Source organism: Musa acuminata, chromosome BXJ3-6 (assembly GCF_036884655.1).
Source record: "Musa acuminata AAA Group cultivar baxijiao chromosome BXJ3-6, Cavendish_Baxijiao_AAA, whole genome shotgun sequence".
Classification (NCBI taxonomy): Eukaryota; Viridiplantae; Streptophyta; class Magnoliopsida; order Zingiberales; family Musaceae; genus Musa; species Musa acuminata.
In genome coordinates, this window is record NC_088354.1 from 11,898,299 (window position 1) to 11,918,292 (window position 19,994).

The 19,994-nt window shown below is 36.5% G+C and overlaps 1 protein-coding gene across 1 annotated transcript; it reads left to right on the top strand.

Moving 5' to 3' along the window:
• Positions 1-334: 334 nt before the first annotated feature.
• Positions 335-19,802, top strand: LOC103987957 (protein HUA2-LIKE 3). The gene is made up of 11 exons (XM_009406431.3): positions 335-732; positions 1,362-1,438; positions 7,287-9,380; positions 11,739-12,207; positions 15,347-15,455; positions 15,540-15,652; positions 15,733-15,920; positions 17,903-18,380; positions 18,467-18,920; positions 19,010-19,186; positions 19,466-19,802. Exons 1-11 carry the CDS (start codon positions 610-612, stop codon positions 19,489-19,491), a joined length of 4,308 nt encoding a protein of 1,435 aa, XP_009404706.2. The 5' UTR covers positions 335-609; the 3' UTR covers positions 19,492-19,802.
• Positions 19,803-19,994: the final 192 nt, after the last annotated feature.

The window sequence follows — 19,994 nt, forward strand, 5'->3', positions numbered from 1 at the left end:
TGAATATCTCGTATCGGATGATGACAGGCAATTGAAACGAGACTTGGGCACCACCGCGTTCAGTTTCACGCATGTTCTGGTTGTGTCCGTTGGAATTTTCGTGGCAATAAGGTGAAGGATGACGACAGGTTGACCATGGGCTGGGTTGGGCTCATCTCACCATGTTGATTTAATTATTTATTTTATATAGTCGCCATTACATATTGATTGCATACGTTTTTTTATACGGTGTATGAGCGAGCGTATGTATTTCCAGCGTGCATTGACATATCGAGTGACGGGAGAAATAGGGATATGAACGGACTTCCGCACACCATCATAAAGATCCCGTCGCCGCTCCGCTTCTCTTGTAGACATAATAATAGAGGGGTTCTTGTTGCTTGAGAGGCCACATCGCCACCGGAACCGCCCCTCTCCTCCGGTGCCGCCGATTCGATGCCTGCGCGCCCCTCCGCCGACTGCCGAGCCCTGTCGCCCGTAGTAAGCTCTCCTTTTCTTTGCGAAGAGAGGAGGGGAGATCTCCCTGGGCAGCCCCTCGGTCCCTTGTTCAGATCCGGGAATCGCATGACCTAGCACTAGGCGGTCGGGTCGGCGGCTCTCGTTCTCGCGATGGGGACCTCTCGGAGGAAGGGATCTGGTAGAGCCGCCGCCGCCGTCTCACAGCAGCAGCAGTGGAAGGTCGGTGATCTCGTCCTCGCCAAGATGAGGGGCTTTCCGGCGTGGCCGGCCATGGTATCCTCTTGGTCCTTCGATCCATCCTAACTTCTGCAACGGAGTTTAACTCTCTTCTTTTGCTTTGCTGCGCTGTCCTTTCTTGATTTCGTACCGGTTATTCATCTTTTCTTGACTTTGTTTATTTTTCTCTCCCCTATTGTTTTGCTGGCTCCCCTTGTTTGATTCTGTAACTATTACGTATCTTTTTCTTGACTTTCTTGATCGAAGTAAGTGAAGCAAAAGAGAGATTATCTTTCGGGCTACTTTAGTTTCAATTAGAGATCTGGGCTTGAGAAGAAATTGCTTCGGTTGCCCTACGCGATGCTGTGTGCTTGCTTTTCTGTTGATATGGATATGAACCATTGTTTATTGTGTAACCTAGGCGAAACCTGATTTACTCTTTGATTTTGTGACCACGAAATGCACTCTGAAGATTATGCTGTAAATATCTATAAACGTTGTTTCTTGTTTGATTTAAATACCTCTCTGTTGTTGCGGAGCCTGATTTTTTCTATTCCTTTTTTATCTTGAAGTGCACAGGGATATATATATGCTGTAAATCTTCCAGTAAATTTGAATTTTCTTTGCCTTTTCTGGGTTGTGGACTTTGACAAACTTTGCTCATTGATATTTTTGATGGTTGGCAGATTAGTGAACCAGAGAAGTGGGGCTTCTCTGCTGTGCGTAAGAAATTGTTTGTTTACTTCTATGGAACTAAACAAATGTGAGTACTTTAGCGTTGGATGCTTATTTTATATATGCCCTCAAATGATTTGACAGAAGTTTACTGGAAAAAAATGGTTTCATATTTGTTTTTCATTTACATGTGAAGCATCTTTTATATAATTTGTGCCGCTAGAGACTACTACAGAGGTTTTCTAATTTGTGTGTTTTTTTTGGATAGCTTCTACTGCTAGAGAAATTAAGGTTTAAGATGCTATATTTTTCTAGGTTTCGTACATGCAAACTTACGTTAGAATGTCCCTTTTTTGTTCTAAGAGCAACATGTAACTTTCATGGAAAAGCAATGTGAAATATATCACGATCAGATGCAACAATCTCATTCTATATTTTTTGAGACCTTGGCTTGGGTTTTGTAGTCATGGTTCTGTCCATTTAAGGTTGAACTTTTCAACGAATTTTATGGCAGTTTAAAGTTGCTAGATGTCATACATATGGTTTATCACTACCAGTGAGAATTAAACTTGGTGTTATGTTCTGATGTCTTGTCTATGGATGATAATTTGCAGTGTGCAATACAAGCCATGTTTTGGTGGAAAAAGTGGGACAAGGTGTTTAATTATTGTTTTTTTTGTAGAATGGTTTTCAGAGTTTGGCAGAAGCTTTGAACCAAAACATTACACACTGAGAAACTGAGAAAAACTGAGACACATTCGAGTCAAAATTCACATCCATAAAACCTGTGCAGTTTATAATCATATATCACATCACTCAAACTTTTATGAAAACCCAAACTAATTAACAAAACATTAACCACACTTATAAATCCATAAGCGTAAGAATTTATATAATTAGAACTCTAATCATTTACCATAAGTTCATATCATCGTAAAATAAATATTTTAAAATTTCAAACGTGAGAGGTCTTTTAAAACTTTTATACGATATATCAATTCAAATCTGTCGACAACATTTCATTACATATAAAATATGCTTATACAATAACCATAATATATCAACCAACAAGGCTAAAGACAACATTTCATTACATACAAAACATTATATTTTCCTAAAGCATAACTACTCCATGACTTAATTTCAGAATTTTGAAAATTTAAAATTAAAATATTTTTGTGTATTTGATTATTTTTTTGTTCTTCAATCATCTCTCACATTTTGATGGCATCTTTTTATATGTTGATTTAATTACACATCTAAAAAATTAAGGCGGGTACAATACCCTTTTTCGAGGATCATAGAGCCTAGAGGCTAGTTTCATGCATAAGCCTTTATAAAATTATATATAACTTTGGTGTATGAAGCAAACAATGACATACAGATCTAACATTTTATGAATCTCAAGTATAAATGATGTTCCTGATGTAATCATAATACTACTTGCATTGTGGTAATTAATAACTTAGTTGTGATGAATTATGTTTCACTCTTAGCCGTTCCTTCCCATCTCAGACATTACAGACTATCACTTATTGATTGTTCAATCATGGTGGCTAGGGGATTTGTTGTCAGATTGTTTGATTTTTTTTTATAATTATCTGAACTAATTATGTAGGATCTTCTATTAAAAACTATATACTGTTTTTTATTTTGAATTTTATTATATATTTATTTTTAGAATTGATGGTTGGAAGAGCTTTCTTCTTTAAGATATTAGAGGATTCTTAGAGTTCAACTATCAAAGATTCCCCATGTCTCATAGGAAATTTTGGCTATGCTAATGTGTGTTGCCACTTGCAACTTATAAGAAGATCCAGTTAACAGTGTGATCAAGTTTGTAGAGTGATAGAGAGGGGAGCTAATTTTAGAATCTATAGGGATCCATTTGATACATCAATGAATCAGTGGAAGCAGCAGATATGGAAATATCTGTCGGATGGCAATTCAATGTCTATCGATATGTCTGAAATGTGAGATCTTAGGTACCAGTGCTTCTGTAAAAATCTAAATGTTATATTTTTAAAATTTGCATAGTTTTAGTTCAATGCCAAGGTGTTTCCAGTTAAATTCCAGCTTCTAATTGGTTTATGAAAAGGAACTTCTTAAGTTGGAGTTTCAGATGAAAATTCATAATATGAGAGGGTTAGGGGTTAAATTCATAATTAAGTTGGAGTTAAATTCCCCGTGACATTGCCGAGTCTTCTTCTCCCCATGCGGATGAGAAGTCGTCGATGACACTAAGGTCTCATCGCCTCATACGAGGAGGAGATGACATCTCATCTACCGCGTTCGACGAGGGAGGGCGGCGACGGATCGAGATCGTCAATGGAGAGCGGTGTTGGATCTCCATGTTCTTCCTTTTTTTCTCCCTTGGCTAATACCACTAGGTAGCTGGCGGCGACGGTTGAAATCGATCATCTTTGACCGATTTAGGGTGGTGACGGGACGAAAACAGCCCCATTCGACGGTACTGCCCATTAGCTGGCGATCTACGTACCGGTACGTACTGTCCGGTATTGGCAGAATTATTCGAAATTAATATCCTTGGTCTAAAGACCTTTGCATATCAGAGGCTTAGGGGAGGACTGTCCGGTATTGGCAGAATTATTCGAAATTAATATCCTTGGTCTAAAGGCCTTTGCATATCAGAGGCTTAGGGGAGGTGTTGGAATAGAATCACTAGATGCAAATCATGGAGACCCTCTTCAACTCTTAACAACTTCGGGATATTCATCTTATTTTTCTTTTGGTCGCTGCTTTTCCATTATTCTGACTGGTCAGTCCTATTTTTATACTTTGGCTTCATCTCCTCTTTTTCCCTACCCATTGATGTTCCTTATCTTTTGTCTACCTTTCTTTCCTTGTTCATATTACCTCATTATGATAAATAGCATATGTACATCTAGTAGCTTACTTATAAAGCTGAAGTTTTTTTATATTATTTCCTTGACGTTGTCAAATTATGCTTGAGCTAGACATCAAAATATTTGTTGTCAGTCTTTTCTATATTGTAACATTTTTGTTGATTAATACCTAATTTATTCACTACTTTGTTATACTAACAATATCATACTAAGGTAATTACTAAAAATACAATGTATAGACATCTTTAGCTAGATATGGAATTGGGTGCTTTAATAGATCACTCTCCAATTTATTTTTTCTTAGAGGTTTGTGAAAATGAGTAGAGAGAATTGCACATTGATTTTGAAGCTGATATATCAAGGCAGCGACTGAATATTTTTCTGCATATAATAGCATGGTATTCTTAGAGTTGTCTTCTCGAGGTCATGCTGTTACAAATGAAGGCTTTATCTTTTGGCTTCTGGTGTTTTAAAAGATCATTGAATCCTATAATTTGGTTAGGTTCTAATTTCAGTTTCAGTCTGAAACTTTTTTATTTTAGACCAACTTTTTTCTGACTGTATTGTGTTGTGTTTGTCTTTTTTACTATGAACTATGAAGACATATTTTTATTTCATTTTTACAAAGATTGCCAAACTTTAAGCACATACCTGAGTGGTAAATTACCTCATCAATGTAGTTGTAGTGGGGAAAATTCTTAGGATAATTTGATGTAAGTCAACTTGTCCAAAGCTATTTTGTGTTCTAAGATATAGGAATGCAATATCCCATGATATTCCCACATCCCAATTAATAGACTTGAACTTCTGTGAATGATTTTGGGTTAGAGTAATGAAGCTATCTGGTTGGATTTCCCTTATGGGGGTGAACTAAATTGACTAAAGACGATAGGCCTTTTTCTTTAAAAAAGGTGAAAACCTATTCATTCAAAGAAGGTAAAGAACATCTTCAGGAATAGAGTAATGTGGAGTTCCTCTCCCCGGCTTAAAGATTTTTTACATTTGATGCATCTAACATTGGCCAATTGATGGGTAATGTTCTTCTGTGAATGTGGCTGAATTTAACCATTCTAACTAAATTAACAAATTTCAAAATGTCCTTTACAATGGATTGAACTTGCCAAGGCACGACAGAGAAACCATATAGAAAGTTCACCTCCTCCGACGAATCTGATTGCACCCAGACATTGCTGAGCCCTTCCCGTCTAACATATTTCAGGCCTTCCAAAATTGCCTTGTATTCAACATGCAGGGTGTCTGACTGCACCCAAACATTGCTGAGCCCCTCCCGTCTAACATAGTTTGGGCCTTCCAAAATCACCTTATATTCAACATGCAGGGTGGTTTAGGCACATCCAAAATTGCATCGAGCTGCTGCCGACCTGCTTCGCCTCATTTTGATGACAAAACCTGTACCTGAAAAATTAGATTGTGTGGAAAGATCCATCACATCGCATTATATAATCTGATAGAGAGCATTCCTCTCCAATGTGTTGTGTTTGAACCATGGTTTGCAATACCATACCATACCGCTCGGTACGAGTGGTACGTACCAATCCGATACAGGATTGGTATGGGCAGTACATTGGTACACCTTAGTGTAGTATGTGTCAGTATGCTTGGTGCAGCTCGATACGTACCGTATCGACAGCTGATCGGTACACCGATATAGTATAATATTTATAACCTTGGTCTGAACAATTCTCTCGTTTTTAAATATACTCTTGGTGAATTCGTTGGTGGTAGTAACCAGCAACCACCTTAGTCCAAATAGAGATGATGTTGCCTTGGCGGCTGTGAAAGTTTCATCAATAAGCCAAGGGACCATATGGAGATACAAATAAGACTTCTGATTTGCCAAGTAATATTTCTGTCTAAGTCTGTCCCCTCCTGCACCCATGCTCTGGAATGGCATTCATTAGAAGAAGGATAATTAATGTTGCAGCTTAGAGGCCATGAAATCCCAGAGTTGATCCAAAGACCTTGAGCAGCCAACAATAAACTGCCAGTAGTTGACATCAACCTGAGGTTGCTAGGATTACAAGATTATAAGTTTGCGCTCTATAACCCTAGTTGGAGTTGTGTAAATTTTAACCGTAATATGGATCTAATCTTGCCAGGGAGAAATTTCATAATTTGTCACTTGTAACTGTGAATTTATTTGGGTTGTAATGACGTAATGTTCAAAATAATTAAAACTTACAGGTGCAACCCATATGATATTCATGTTATTTGTAGTATAGAGTATAATGGGTTTTAGGCATTCATCATTGCTGTAACCAATTCACAATACAGGCATTCATCACCTTATCTGAATGGCGATTGTTTAGTTAGCTGGAAAGTATTTCAGATGTGTAGGATAGTAGTGCTAATTAGCATCCCTATGCTTTGGCTATCCAGCTGAGTATGTGGATTCAACCGAATACTTCCTGTTGCCCTTTTCTGCAGATCATTCTATATACCACACAATTCTAGGAAGAGAGAACTCTATGGAATATAAAAACAGATCTTACTGGATGGCTAGCAGCCTGTTCTCAAATTTTAAAGAACTACCTACCACATTAGACGACACACCACATTTGAACAAGAGATAGATTTTAGTACTAAAGGCTAGTTAAGTGGTTAAAGAACCTGCCTTGTGGTTGTTTCTCAGCCTATTTGAACCTGCAGGTCATTCTGCTGTTTTATTCTCTTGTACTGAAAATATCTTAGAGACTGGTAATGGGAAGTATTGATATAGAGCAATGGCAGTTTTTAAGTCACAAATGACTACAAAGCCAATTTTATGAATCTGGAGCAATATAATGTTTAACAATTTTTACAGACATCAAATATTTTCTAGTCATTTACATGTTTTCTGTTATGTAATATTCCAACTTTAGCTTACTTTTATTCTTTTTTTCTTCAAGCATCTGACTTGCTGCTCAGGGTTTATTCCACTTTATTCTGTTAGATAAGTTCATGTTTATGATATGTGCTTAAGGTACCTTGTTGCTTGTAGCTCTTTACTATGTCTCTTTTTTCACTTTTTTGAATAGATATTCTTTTTTGTTGTGATCTTCTGTGTAGCGCCTTCTGCAATTATGCTGATATTGAAGCTTTCACCGAGGAGAAGAAGAAATCTCTTTTGCTTAAGCGCCAGGGCAAAGGGGCTGATTTTGTGCGAGCTGTTGATGAGATAATTGATATTTATGAAACTTTAAAGAAGCAGGATCTGTATGAATCTAATACAAGCAATGATGATGTCGAGCCATGTGCTGAAAATCTGAAACTTGTAGGAACTAGAAGCAATTCTTTTAGCTTTAGGAACCGTTTGGAACTTGGCTCACATGTAGATTCTGACCGTAAGTTAGAAACTGTCTGTGACATGGAAGAAACCAATGATACTGTGGGTTCTGAAGAAGTTTCTGCAACCTCAACTGCAGATGATTCTCAAAAGGATTTAGTGATTGATGAGCCACTTCAAATGGTAACCGTTCTTGATCAACTTAGACAAAACTCATTAGGTGCTAGTATTACTTCAAAGAAGAAAAGATTTAGGGATGATTCCCAGGATAGCTCATTTTTACAGAAAAGTGTGCCATCACGTAGGGGGTTTAAGAGTTCATTGGTTGCTGATTCCTCAATAACTCAGGAGTCCACTTCAGTATATGATTCTGATCTATCAGGTGATTTGATTCCTGATGTGATTCTTAGTGTGAATGCAGAAAGCAAGACTAAGCAGCATGCATCTCATACATCTAATTTTCATGTCACGGATGTGCCTTGTACTGCTAGTATGCCTTCAAATGGTTGCAGAGAGGAAACTGGTACTGAAATTGTAGCAAAAGATTATGAGGCATGTCAACTGAACATAAGTGTTGTAGAATCCAGTTGTCTTCATGAAGCCTCTACAAATGGATGCTTGGGTGACAAAGATAAGTTGAATCGAAATATTGAACTCCCCACAAAATCTTCTGTGCATAAGAAAATAAAATCAAATAGAAAACAAGTAAATGATGCTGCAGAATGTGCTGTGTTGAACAAGGATGATGATTTACAAGTTGTGTCTGGTTACAGTCCACCAAATTCTTTCAACGCAATGGAGGAAACAAATCAGAAGGCAGATGGAGATGAACACCTTCCTCTGGTGAAGAGAGCTAGGGTCCGGATGGGCAAACCGGTTGCAGAGGAGGCACAGCATGGTGAGCTCATCTGTGGTGATGAAAAATTGGAAACATTAACCGTGGTGACTAGTTGTGACGAGCAGCATACATCCCCTACTTTTACAAATACTAGTCTTCTCGAAGGGACATTGTTAACAGGTAAAGAAGACTTAAATTCGTCTGTACTAAACAATTGCTCTCCACCTTCAGGAAAGGTCCTTATGTTTTGGAAGGCCAAAAATTATCAATTAAAGAATTCCATGCTAGATGTTGAAGCCGCTTTGCCTCCATCAAAGCGCCTACATCGTGCTTTGGAAGCTATGTCTGCTAATGCTACTGAAGCTACAGAAAGTTGTACTGAATCTACAAGGGCTATAGAAGCTAATATCTTCATGGCTTCTGATGCAAAGTTCGGAAGCCCTGTAAGATTGCGGAGCATATGCTCATCTGACTGTGACACACATGCAATTAGTCAATCAGGGTCAGTCACACAGAATTTAGACATTCCTTCTTTATCTTCTTCAGAAGTAAAAACACATGACATTCTTGCCGACATTGAAATTGTTAGGAGCCCACAAAATAAGGATTGCAATAAAATTCTACAGAATGTTGCTGAATGCAATGGATTTAGTGTATCCAAAGCTGTTGTTGGTATTACTCAGAAGGAAAGTCCACAGCCATGTTCTTCAAAGTTCACCGAAGAGGTTAATGTCACACCCTCTGATAATTTGGCTGATAAGGCACGTCTATCATTGGATAAAACAAATAAGGATATGATGGAAAACAAGGATGGAAACCACCATGTTTGCATGGACCACATTAATAGAGATGAAAGTGTAGAACTTGTTGTACATAAGCAGGATGCTTTTTTAAATGCTGATGGGGGTATTCACTTTGTGCCTCCTGATGAAGCTGTTCTAACTGTATCAGCTGCAGATATGGTTTCAATAGCAAGCAGCACATCCGGGGCCACAATGTCTTCTTTTCAATCTGATGAAGACAGTCAAACTGTCACCATGTAAGCTTTTAGTAATTATTGTGTTATTTAGTTTGCGTTGTTTAATTATAACTGCTCTTAGTTGTAAATATTTCAATTATATACCAATTTATTTTGTATTAAAGTTTAATCATTGGGTTAGGTTGTGTTCAAGATTTTTCAGTATATAAAAGAAGAAAAATTGTGCAGTAGGACATTTCAAAAATGCTTTTAGATAAGCAAAATTTACTAACGAGCTTAGGATGATCTAGAAATATTCACATTCAGTGCATACTTAAGATTTGCTTGTTAATCCCAAATAAAAACTCTCGCTTTTCCACTTTAGATATGATTTTTTTTTTAAATTTAGTTTACATGAATTTTTAGGTAAAGTTGATCTAGCTTAATTCTGGTCAAAACTCATTTATGAGTGGTTGTAAAATCCTTAATCTTCACATATTGAAACTGCTAAGAGCATTGCCATTCTCTCTCAAGAGTCTAATTGGGTTAACATAGTAACTAACCTGGATGAATCCAAGATTGAGCAAACTATCTCAGGTTAATGTCAGTTTGTTTTCAGATGCTTCTGCTGGTTGTCATTAGTTGTTTTTAATCACCATATATCCTGAAACATGTGTTGTAGAAAACTTCTAATGGACCATGCTACAACAAAAACATTCCTAAAAGAAGCAGAAGCATATCAGGAGACAACAGTCTATTCTTCACTTGTTATCTGTTTGTGCTTCATAATTAGATAATAAGTTGTTATCTCTTTTAATATTTTTTTGGCTTCAAGTAGTTTACTATTATTTTGTGAAATTATGTAATAAGTTGGTCTTGAACATTTTATTTTTGAAGCATACTTATCAGAACCCGACAAACTGGTTGGTTGAATCGAAAAAACTGAGAATCAGACCATTAACCGGTTTTGGTTCCCTTATTGGATTTATTATGTCGAAAAACTGGAATGAATCAGTTGAACCGATCATTTGTTGGATGACACGCATGAATCGATTGATTAAATAAAAGCGATCATATATACGCTTTCAATCTCTTTCTCCTCTACGCTTTCAATCTCTTTCTCCTCTACCCCTCCCCTCTCATGTGTTCTCTTCATCTCATCTACTTCGCATCACTCTTTTTTCTTTTTGTATTTTCTATTTATTTTTCTTTCTTCAATAATTTGTGGTCTGCTCCTCTTCTCCCAATCGTTCTTGTTCATGTGGTCATCGTCTCATTGTCTTCTCTTTTATTGTACTTCGCTACTTCATTTTCTTAATATAATTTTACTTTATTTTCATCATAATATATGTCACATCCATATCCAAATTCTTAGTTCAGCAATTTAATTACATATTCACACTTTAACTTTTTAAATTTTATCACATATTATTTAATTTGGATATAGGTTTATGTTTATAGTGTTGGTTGATGTTAATAATTTTATCATATTCTATTCAACTGAAATTTTGTTTTCATTTGTCTAACATTGTTCATTAGTAATTTTGGCATATTAGATTTTTACTATATAAATTTGAATTGTTATATATGTTTTGAAAAATATATTTGAATTAAATGTGCAGTTGGATCAGTTGACTCACCGGTCCCACCAGTGACCCAGGTTTTGGTTGGGTTGCTTTCTAGTCTGGTTCTGATTCCTTTGTTCTGAAGCTATACATGGGATGGTTCCACATATAAGTTATTATTGTTCTGTTTGAACCTAAAGACAGCTTGATCTTCAAGTTTACACTAAGCAAAAGACCTGTTTTATGTTTGAAGTAATCCAGCTTTTAAGCTGATCCCACTTGTAATTCAAGTAGGTCTACAATTGGTAATGAGGTATGCCTGGAAAAGAAAACATCAAGCAAATGTAATATTACTATAATGAAAAGCTCAAGTTTGATACAAAACATCATCACAGGCTAGCAAATTTCTCATGATCAGTCTGGTTTTGTAGCCATTTCTTCCTAGCTTGATCAACCAGGAAAAACATGCATAGTTCAACACCTCTTTTAAGCTTGATCTGTTAGAAAAATTAGCTGAAGCAATGTCACCAAACTTAAAAATCAGGATATGAGTTTGAACATTTATATCTGATCTTGCAATGAGCCTGATATCAGAACGTCAATGTTTAAGCTAACATTGTAATGGTGAGTTTATCCTTGTGATATTATTTTTATAGGGCAAGGTGGTAAAATTGCTCTCAACAATATTTCCTCTAAGCTGGACATCAGAAAGAGGACATAGTTTACTTATATGTTTATGGGTGCCTTTGGTTCATTAGCTATTTTGTCTGCTTTTATTCTGTTGTCCAGTTTGCATTTTTTTACACTAATCATTTGGTATATCTTGATTTGAAAATTTGAATTATGAGGAAACATTTCTTGTCATTGCATTCAGGCAAGGTGCTGTTAAAGAAACTCAACACAGACAAACTCCAAAAGGTAGGTGTATTTCTCCTGATTTGATGCCCATGAAAGAACTGATTGCTGCAGCTCAGGCCAAGCGAATTTTGTCTCGCTCCACTTCCTTTTCTCACAGCTATTTAGATGGTAAAATTGTTCCAGATGCAATAGTAAGCCCATCTCTAGTCCATAAAGGAGACTTTTCTGGGCAAGGTTTTCCTCCAAATAGTTTGGTCAACAATACATCTACTGGCGATGATATGAGCAATTCATCCCAGAATGGCGGAAAAATTTCTCACATTAGTTTGCAACTGAAATGCACAAACAGATCTAACCATGTAGAAGCAAATGCAGCATGGAAAACTTTTGAAGCTTTACTTTGTACACTGACTAGGACAAAAGAGAGCATAGGCAGAGCAACACGGCTTGCAATTGATTGTGCTAAATACGGGTTGGCTGCAGAGGTCAGAGTCATTTGCGCTTTACTTTTTTGTTTTCTTGTTAAACATTTCTCATTTTTTCTGTATTTATGTTCCAATCTTTCCTGCTATAATTGTTTAATCTATTTATGAATTATACTCTTGCTGTGAATATTCCTTTCGTTTGAAGGGAAAATATTAGAGTTTTGCTGATTAAAATTCAACTAAATGTTATGCTAAGGCTATACTGTTCAATAATTGGTTTTTTTGTATGCATTTCACTAGCATGATAATTTAGCAATTTGTAACAGATTGTGGACTGGTGTGTTCGCAGGTGAAAAATATTAAGGTTTAGTATTCAGTTAACAAACAGAATAGTCTAGCAGGTTCTTTTCAGTGTAGCTAATTTAGTGAATGATTCTTGTTATCTGTCTGTGTGATTGCTATTTGTTAGATTGGATTTCAATTTTTGAAGTGCAATACCTTTTTCTTTCTGCAGATTTACATTCTCTTAGAGCAGATAGGTATCAAATTTCAACTGACACTCCTATACCTGATAGAATTTTACCATTTTTATGCTTTTGGAAAAGCTTTCTCTCTGAATATTTTGTAACTTGATGTTCATTTTTTTGTTTTTAATTGCATTATGCTTGTGGTTTATTGATACGTGTGTGCACCTTGTCGTACATTGTCGTAAAGTTAATTGCAAAGCTTTCTCTCTTACATTGTCGTAAAGTTATTTACATGAGCCATAGCCTACTTGAAGAACGTGTGTGCACCTTTGTGCTCTTAAATATGGTTCAATTAAATGGAATTTAGCAGATGTAGACCAGCTTTTGTTTGAGAACAATGGTGGTAGAGAAGCTAGAAAAATCCAAAAAATCACATGCTTAATATTTGAGTTTTTGGCCACTATGAATCAGGAAGTGGAAAATGATTGATCTCAGGGACACACCCTACATAAAATTAGTGAAAAGCCAAACAACATATGCCAAATAGTTATTACCTAATCACTACTTTGTGTACTTGTCAACTTGCACTGCATTCTCTGGAGGATCCCTTTATTGTTCCCTTCAGAGTTAGATAAATTAAAATTATGCATGTAACTTTTCATTCAAAATGTATTTTTGTTGCATTTGGTTAATTGCTTTAAAAAATTACCTTCTACCTCTTTTATTTGTGCTCTAAAAATGTGTACCTTAAAACCTTTTGGATTAAGTATAAAAAATGAGGTACTTTATTTTTGTTCATTGTGCTTAATAAGATGTCTTTATTAGATTCATTATAGAGTATGTTATGATTACCTTTGGAGTTTCAACGTCCATCTGGCAAGGTTGAGCTTAGGTTTGTTCCACTTGCATGCTAATCATTATCTGTCAAACCAAGCCTGAGACTCAGGCCAGGTTGCAGTCCATGCTAGTTGAAGTTTTGGTATAATACGAGAACAACGACCTTATTGGAAATATTTAGAGCAGATACAAGTCTCATTATTGTCTTGACATGGTCCTTGTTCATGGGGTATGGGCAAAGCTAAACATTTTAAGGGCTAAAAATAAAACAGCTGAGCCCAGTTTTGCTTTCTAATATGATGTTTGGTTGAACCCTGCCCTTGATCTTTAGTTTTATTTAGTCCATGGAGTTTGTTTTTCATGGCATCATGTTGCTAGCCTGTTCTTGTATAATTGTCTCGTACCATTCACTTCGGCTTCAATATGTTGTATTTGTGTTGACCCTTGATGAAATTTTAGTTGGAAGTTGCATTTCATCACCTCCAAATCTTTGGTTATGATGACAAGATATAGTATCCCTTCTATGGTGATTATCATGATCTAATTTAACATGAATTATTAAGTCATGAATAAAATAGATACAAAATGATGTGGGAGTTTACTTAGAAAACATTGAAAGAAAATAATTCTCCCAAGATGCTAAATTTGATATGATTACTGTTGATACTCTGCTGTGGCCAAGAAGGGTGCCTTAAATTGATATTTTGATTCTCATATATAGTGCTGTCTTGAAATTCGTCAAATGTTAGCAAGTAATGTTTGTTTAATAGCTATGGTTCATACACATGATCATAAAAGTTGATAAGGAAGAAAAATATAGACAAAAGCAGGAATAATCATTTAAGAAAAGGAGATAGATATCAATAGGAGAAGAGTACATTAAGGTGATTCATCCCACAATGTTCTTTCGTGCAATTGAGACCCTATTTTTCTGAACTCTTTAACCATTTTCTTGTTCATACTTGATTGAGACTTGCTGGATATTGAAAATGATTCTGCTCGTTGAGCTGTTAATTTATTTTCATATAGCCTTTACTGTAAATGGAAACCCAAACAGTCTTCATTTTCTTTCAGAGCATGCTTATGAACTTAGGTTGGTGCAAGACAATGTCAGCTTGAATTGCTCTTCACTTGGGATACTTCCCATGTCTGAATCTTGGAAGATGTTTTTTCTGTGGTCTAGCATTGGTAGAGCTCTACATTGCTGAGAAGTTATTGGTGTTGTTCCCGTCATTATAATATGGGAAAAAGAACTTTTTTTTTCCAAAGGGTTAATGGTGAAAGCAGGACCTTACGGTGAGCTAGCACCTTCAGGGGAAAAGAAACTTTATTGAAGAATTATTGAGCCTTACCTAAGCCCAGTGTCTTACTAGTTCTGCGAATGCTTTTCCTTTTTCATTTGTTTGTGGAACTTCGGTTCCATTTTGATTAAGAGCAGGTTACTTTATTGCTTACTATTGGAATAATTCTACTGAGTTAAATTCTTCTCTATGTTGTCATTTTGAGTGCTTATTTTTAATTATGTGTTTCAACAACAGTTGCCAAGTGTGTAAAAGAAGAATAATTTTGCTAGTTCGTCAAAGATGGCGAAATTAAGTGGCCTTTTGGTTTATGTTTTCATGGAACTTATCTAGTCTTTTAGTATAATTACATCTATTATCTTGCTCTGTGCATATCCATAGCTAATGTGCAAGTTGTTTCAGGCTCATAGTCAATTGTGGGAACTTAGTTGCCAATCTGATATCAAGGCCTTTTGGTGTCAAAAGATTGTTATTATGTTCATGGAATAATGTGAATTTGTTTGAGATAATTTTTAATGCATTTTTGTCATAGCATATATTTTGCATTAATATTGACAATTTCTTGTCTGTTTACATTCCATATGATGGTACTAGGTAATTGAACTTCTTCTTCAAAACCTGGAAAAAGAACAGAGCTTGCACAAAAGGATAGATCTTTTCTTCCTTGTAGATTCAATTACTCAGTGTTCTAGGAGTCAGAAAGGTACTATAATTAAATATGTTTCATATAGACCATTATCTTTGGTTTTAAGGTTATAAGTCAAAATTTGCATCTTTTAATTTCTAGGTGGAGTGGGAGATGTCTACCTCTCTCTTGTCCAATCAGTGCTTTCACGTTTATTATCTGCTGCTGCACCTCATGGAAATGCTGCATCCGAGAACCGCAGGCAATGCATTAAGGCAAGAACATTAAGCAATTGCTTTCGACTTCTGTTTACCGAGTAATGCTAATGCTTATCAAGTTATACTTATTGAATAAGGTTTTGAGATTATGGCTCGAAAGGAAAACCCTTCCAGAATCAATTGTTCGTCATCACATGAGAGAACTTGGCTTCACAAATGAACTGTCATATAGTAGTAGTTCTTCTCGGCGTCCATCAAGAACAGAGCGGGCTCTTAATGATCCTCTCAGGGAAATGGAGGGAATGCTTGTTGACGAGTATGGAAGGTGCAGTTCGTACTCTTCTCTTGCTTACTTTTTTCTAATGTGTGATGCATGCAAAATTTAGTCAACCCTTTTGGAAAAGGGAGTATAAAGCATGAAAAGCAATACTTGGCTCCCTTGTTTCTTGCTCTTAAACATGTTTGTCCTGATGCTACTAGAATTGGCCTCGAATATTTGCCTGTGTGGCTGCCCTTTTAATGGTACTGACAGCATGGATTTTGATTTTGGTACTGGACACAGTACCAGTGACCTGACACTGGTACATAATACCCACTGTTGCAGTGTGAATTGAAAACTAATATAAAGACAAAAACTGAAAACTCTGTCTCATTCTAAATGTGTGTATACATGTGTATATATTCTTGCTTGCTTGTTTAACTAGCTGCTTCTGTGTAGTTCGTCAGATCATAGTGTGTGGAGCCAAACTGGTATTTCTGCCTGTACAATGTACCCTTTCACTGTTTTGGAAATATATAAATATCTTAACAAATTCAGGTTCCTCCATTGCACTGAATTGCGTGCTGGTCCATGGCCAGACTGACATACCATGTACATACTGACAAAGAGTAGGCTGTTCTCTTTCGTGATTCTTTGCTTATGGGATCACTTGTCTGCTTCAATTTTGTTGCATTTTGAATCCTGATTTGATGAAGTTCCAACATTGCATTATGAATGGTCATCTTAAAATTGAACTTCAGTGCATGACCTTTTTTGCAAATTTTTGGCTGTAAACCATGTGAGAAAATAGTCATTAGAGAAACATCATTCTTAGTAACAATTGCTCTGATTTTTCTATTTATTTAGGGCCAATTAGATATCACTTAAAGATCCCAGTGATGATTGTAAACAAAGTTGTAAATTAAATTTATTCTTATAAGAGGATAATATTGTGGTTTGATGGTGTATTGTAATGGATAGGCTTCACACAAATTTTTGATTGACATCAAGCTACAGAGATTGCTAGTTGATTATAATATAAACTATTTTCATTGTTGCTCGAACTATGTGGTATGGTTCAGCAAATACCATAATTGTATTATTTGGTCCCACTTGTTATTAAAGGAATCAGGGATACCTTCAGCAAATAGTTTATTGAAGAGTTAGTGTTTAACAAGTCGAAAATCTAAGTTTATCGGAAGCTTGGTCGAAAAAAAACACATTTTAAGATTACAATGGCAATACTCTGAGAAAAGGAGGATTATTGAGTGTAAGGTCAATGGACAATAATAATGAAATAGCTTTTGGAATCTTAGGGCACCCTAAACTTTTTTGGTTTACTCCGACACTATTCATTTGTTCGACTAAGCAGTTTTCAGTTGATAAATGAATCTCTTTAGATGGTTATCTTAATGTGGCTGATTTATCCTCGTTTCAATCAGTTTCACTGTGGCACCTGCTGCACTAGCTAATTGCCCACCCCTGTGTGATTAGTATTATGTATGGTCGAGCCTAATTGAAATATATTCTTTTTTATCAATGGAAATCCTTTCTCAAACTGTGCAAGCTTTTACTAAGGCATACAAATTTCTTGATGTATGTGATTATATCTAGATAAATGGATCTTATATAAGCCCTACGATGAAGTGCGATGTGAGTATTCACATATATGAATCAACACCTACTGAATCACTCATGCTGTGGTCTTCTACATCCTAATCTCCCCATTCGATCATTTGTCTTTTATTCTTCATGTAGCATTTGGACTGAATGGCTGAAATTCAGTTAATACTTTCACTAATGTAGGAGACATCTCTCTCTTTTCTCAGGTGATCTTAATTGCCTCTGCTTAATTTCCACTAATTTAGTTGATCTTGTACTTTTTTGCCCTATATATGCTGTTGACTGTTGATTTTGAGGATACTATTTTTACGTAAACAAAATGGTTCTTATGTTTATACATCCATGGTTATATTTAGATATGTTGGTTGTTTCTTGATATAAGCAACTGTTTATTTACATGATTTTTTTTTCTTTGTTAACATCAGCAATAGCAATTTTCAACTTCCATTCCTGGTGAATACTAATGTGCTAGAAGATGAAGAAGGAAATGCTTCTGATGGGAAGAGTTTTGAGGCTGTTACTCCAGAAAGATGTGCTGAAATGGATGGTGAGAAGGAGACAATTCAAACTTCTATAGAAAAGAATCCCCATGTCTTGGAAGATGTGGATGTTGAACTTGAGATGGAAGATGTATCCCCTCCTGTGAAAATGAACTCTTCAGGATCTTATACTATTCACTCCCATCATCAGACTGATCAGCAACATTTATTACCATTTGCTCCGCCACTTCCGGAGGACAGGCCACCATCTCCACCCCCTTTGCCATCTTCTCCTCCTCCTCTGCCACCACCACCTCCTCTTGGTTCCCCCTGTTCAACCACACATTCTGTTGTTCCACAGTGGCAATCAGGAGTTCATGCCCTTGCTGATGCCATTGAGTTGCACCTGCCTAGAACTGATCCTGTGAGTATCATTCAAACAAATTGCAGGAGATTTTGTCAGATTTTTAGTTGCCTGTGTTTTAAGCATTTCTGTTGTGTTATGTGCAGAACATGCAAAATCAACAATCCCATTATTTTAGCCAACAACCTTCTAATCAAGATGCCCATTTGATGTCCAGTAAGCCTGCGCCACAGTATGGCCCCAGTTATGGATGTCTTCCTGGCGAGATGCCACCACCTGCTTCTGTTCCCTATGGCGGTGTCACTACTTCTCATCCGTGCAATCGGTATCGGAATGACTTTCAGCCATTAGCCAGCACTTCTTTGATGGACACCGGTTATCGCTTGCGGCCACCTCCACCAACGGTTTCAAATCAATTTTCTTATGTACAGGCTGAACCTCAACAAAGAGCACATCCTTGGGGTAACTGTCCATTTCCTGAGAGATTTCAGTATGCACATGAGAGCCACAGGGGCAGTTTGCATGGTGATCAAGTGGCTACAGGGCAGTTGTATCAGGATGTTGTTGCAAGAAACAGATTATCTCCAGTGCTTCAGCCTGGTAGTGCATTATGATTTACCCTGACAACTTTTTTTTTAAAATGAAAAAAATGTGTTATCACCAACCAGGAACTTCTGTCCCCATTATAGGTTCATCTCTTGGTGACAAGGTTGGAGTATCACCTGCTTCTCTTCCCCCCTATGGTACGTCAGAACCCCCATCAGTGACATGTAATAATGGCTGGTCACATCCTCCAAGGATTTCAAATTACTCTATACCTACATCAAGACCATCAATAGAGGGTGCAACTTCAAAAGTGGCAGGAGGTGAAACACTTGAATACAACCTTTTCTTTTTTTCTTTCTTGAATGTTTCATCATATGTCTCACTACCTGGTATTAAAATCATCTAATCTAAAGATGTCAACTAGTTTTAACTGATAAAGATCTTTTATCGACATTGTTGATAGTAAGGTCGTAGGATAACTTACCTTTACACAGAAAAAGATAATCTAATCTTGACTATGTTATAGTCTATTTCCAATTTTTTTTAATGGAATGACTTTTATGTGGTGGAAGATTCAGTATTCTGATTTAATTTTGCAGCATGTGGCTACTGGAGACCAAGATAAGAGTGCAGATGGTAGGTTCAACAACTTGTCTTCTGTGGAATCCTACTTTTGCAACCTGGAGTTATCCCTTTTTTTTTTTTCGGAAATACTCATCTGTTTTGGATGAATATGAGATTCTTCCCTTTCCTGCTGGAAGATGGGCCCAGTGATCGGCCTCCTTGTAAATATTTATTTTAGAATTATTCTGCAGATGCAGAGGCATAACAAGTAATTGTGGCAGAGGCACATCATCTCTGTAGGCAGTCTTGTATCAATCTATTTATGGTAGATTTAGTCGGATAGTTTTATACATTCCGACGAGAAGGATCAAAGCACTTATGTCCACCAAAGACTTCCTTTTCCTTTTTCTCTTTTTTAATTTACTGTTTTACAAGTCCCTTTTACAAACTGCAAGGGCTCCACATATGGAAAAGCAACATTAGCGTAGATCTTAATTCAAGTTCTTGGTGTATAATTTCCTTGAACAGCTTCTCCTTATGACTAGTACTGGTAAGTTTCTCGAG

What these genes read in the sequence shown, in the direction of transcription:
- LOC103987957 (XM_009406431.3), top strand. Translation starts at nt 610, where the DNA reads ATGGGGACCTCTCGGAGGAAGGGATCTGGTAGAGCCGCCGCCGCCGTC. An exon ending in AATACGGGTTGGCTGCAGAG is followed by an intron (nt 12,208 to 15,346) that starts GTCAGAGTCATT and finishes TGATGGTACTAG; the next exon opens with GTAATTGAACTTCTTCTTCA. An exon ending in ACCGCAGGCAATGCATTAAG is followed by an intron (nt 15,653 to 15,732) that starts GCAAGAACATTA and finishes TTATTGAATAAG; the next exon opens with GTTTTGAGATTATGGCTCGA.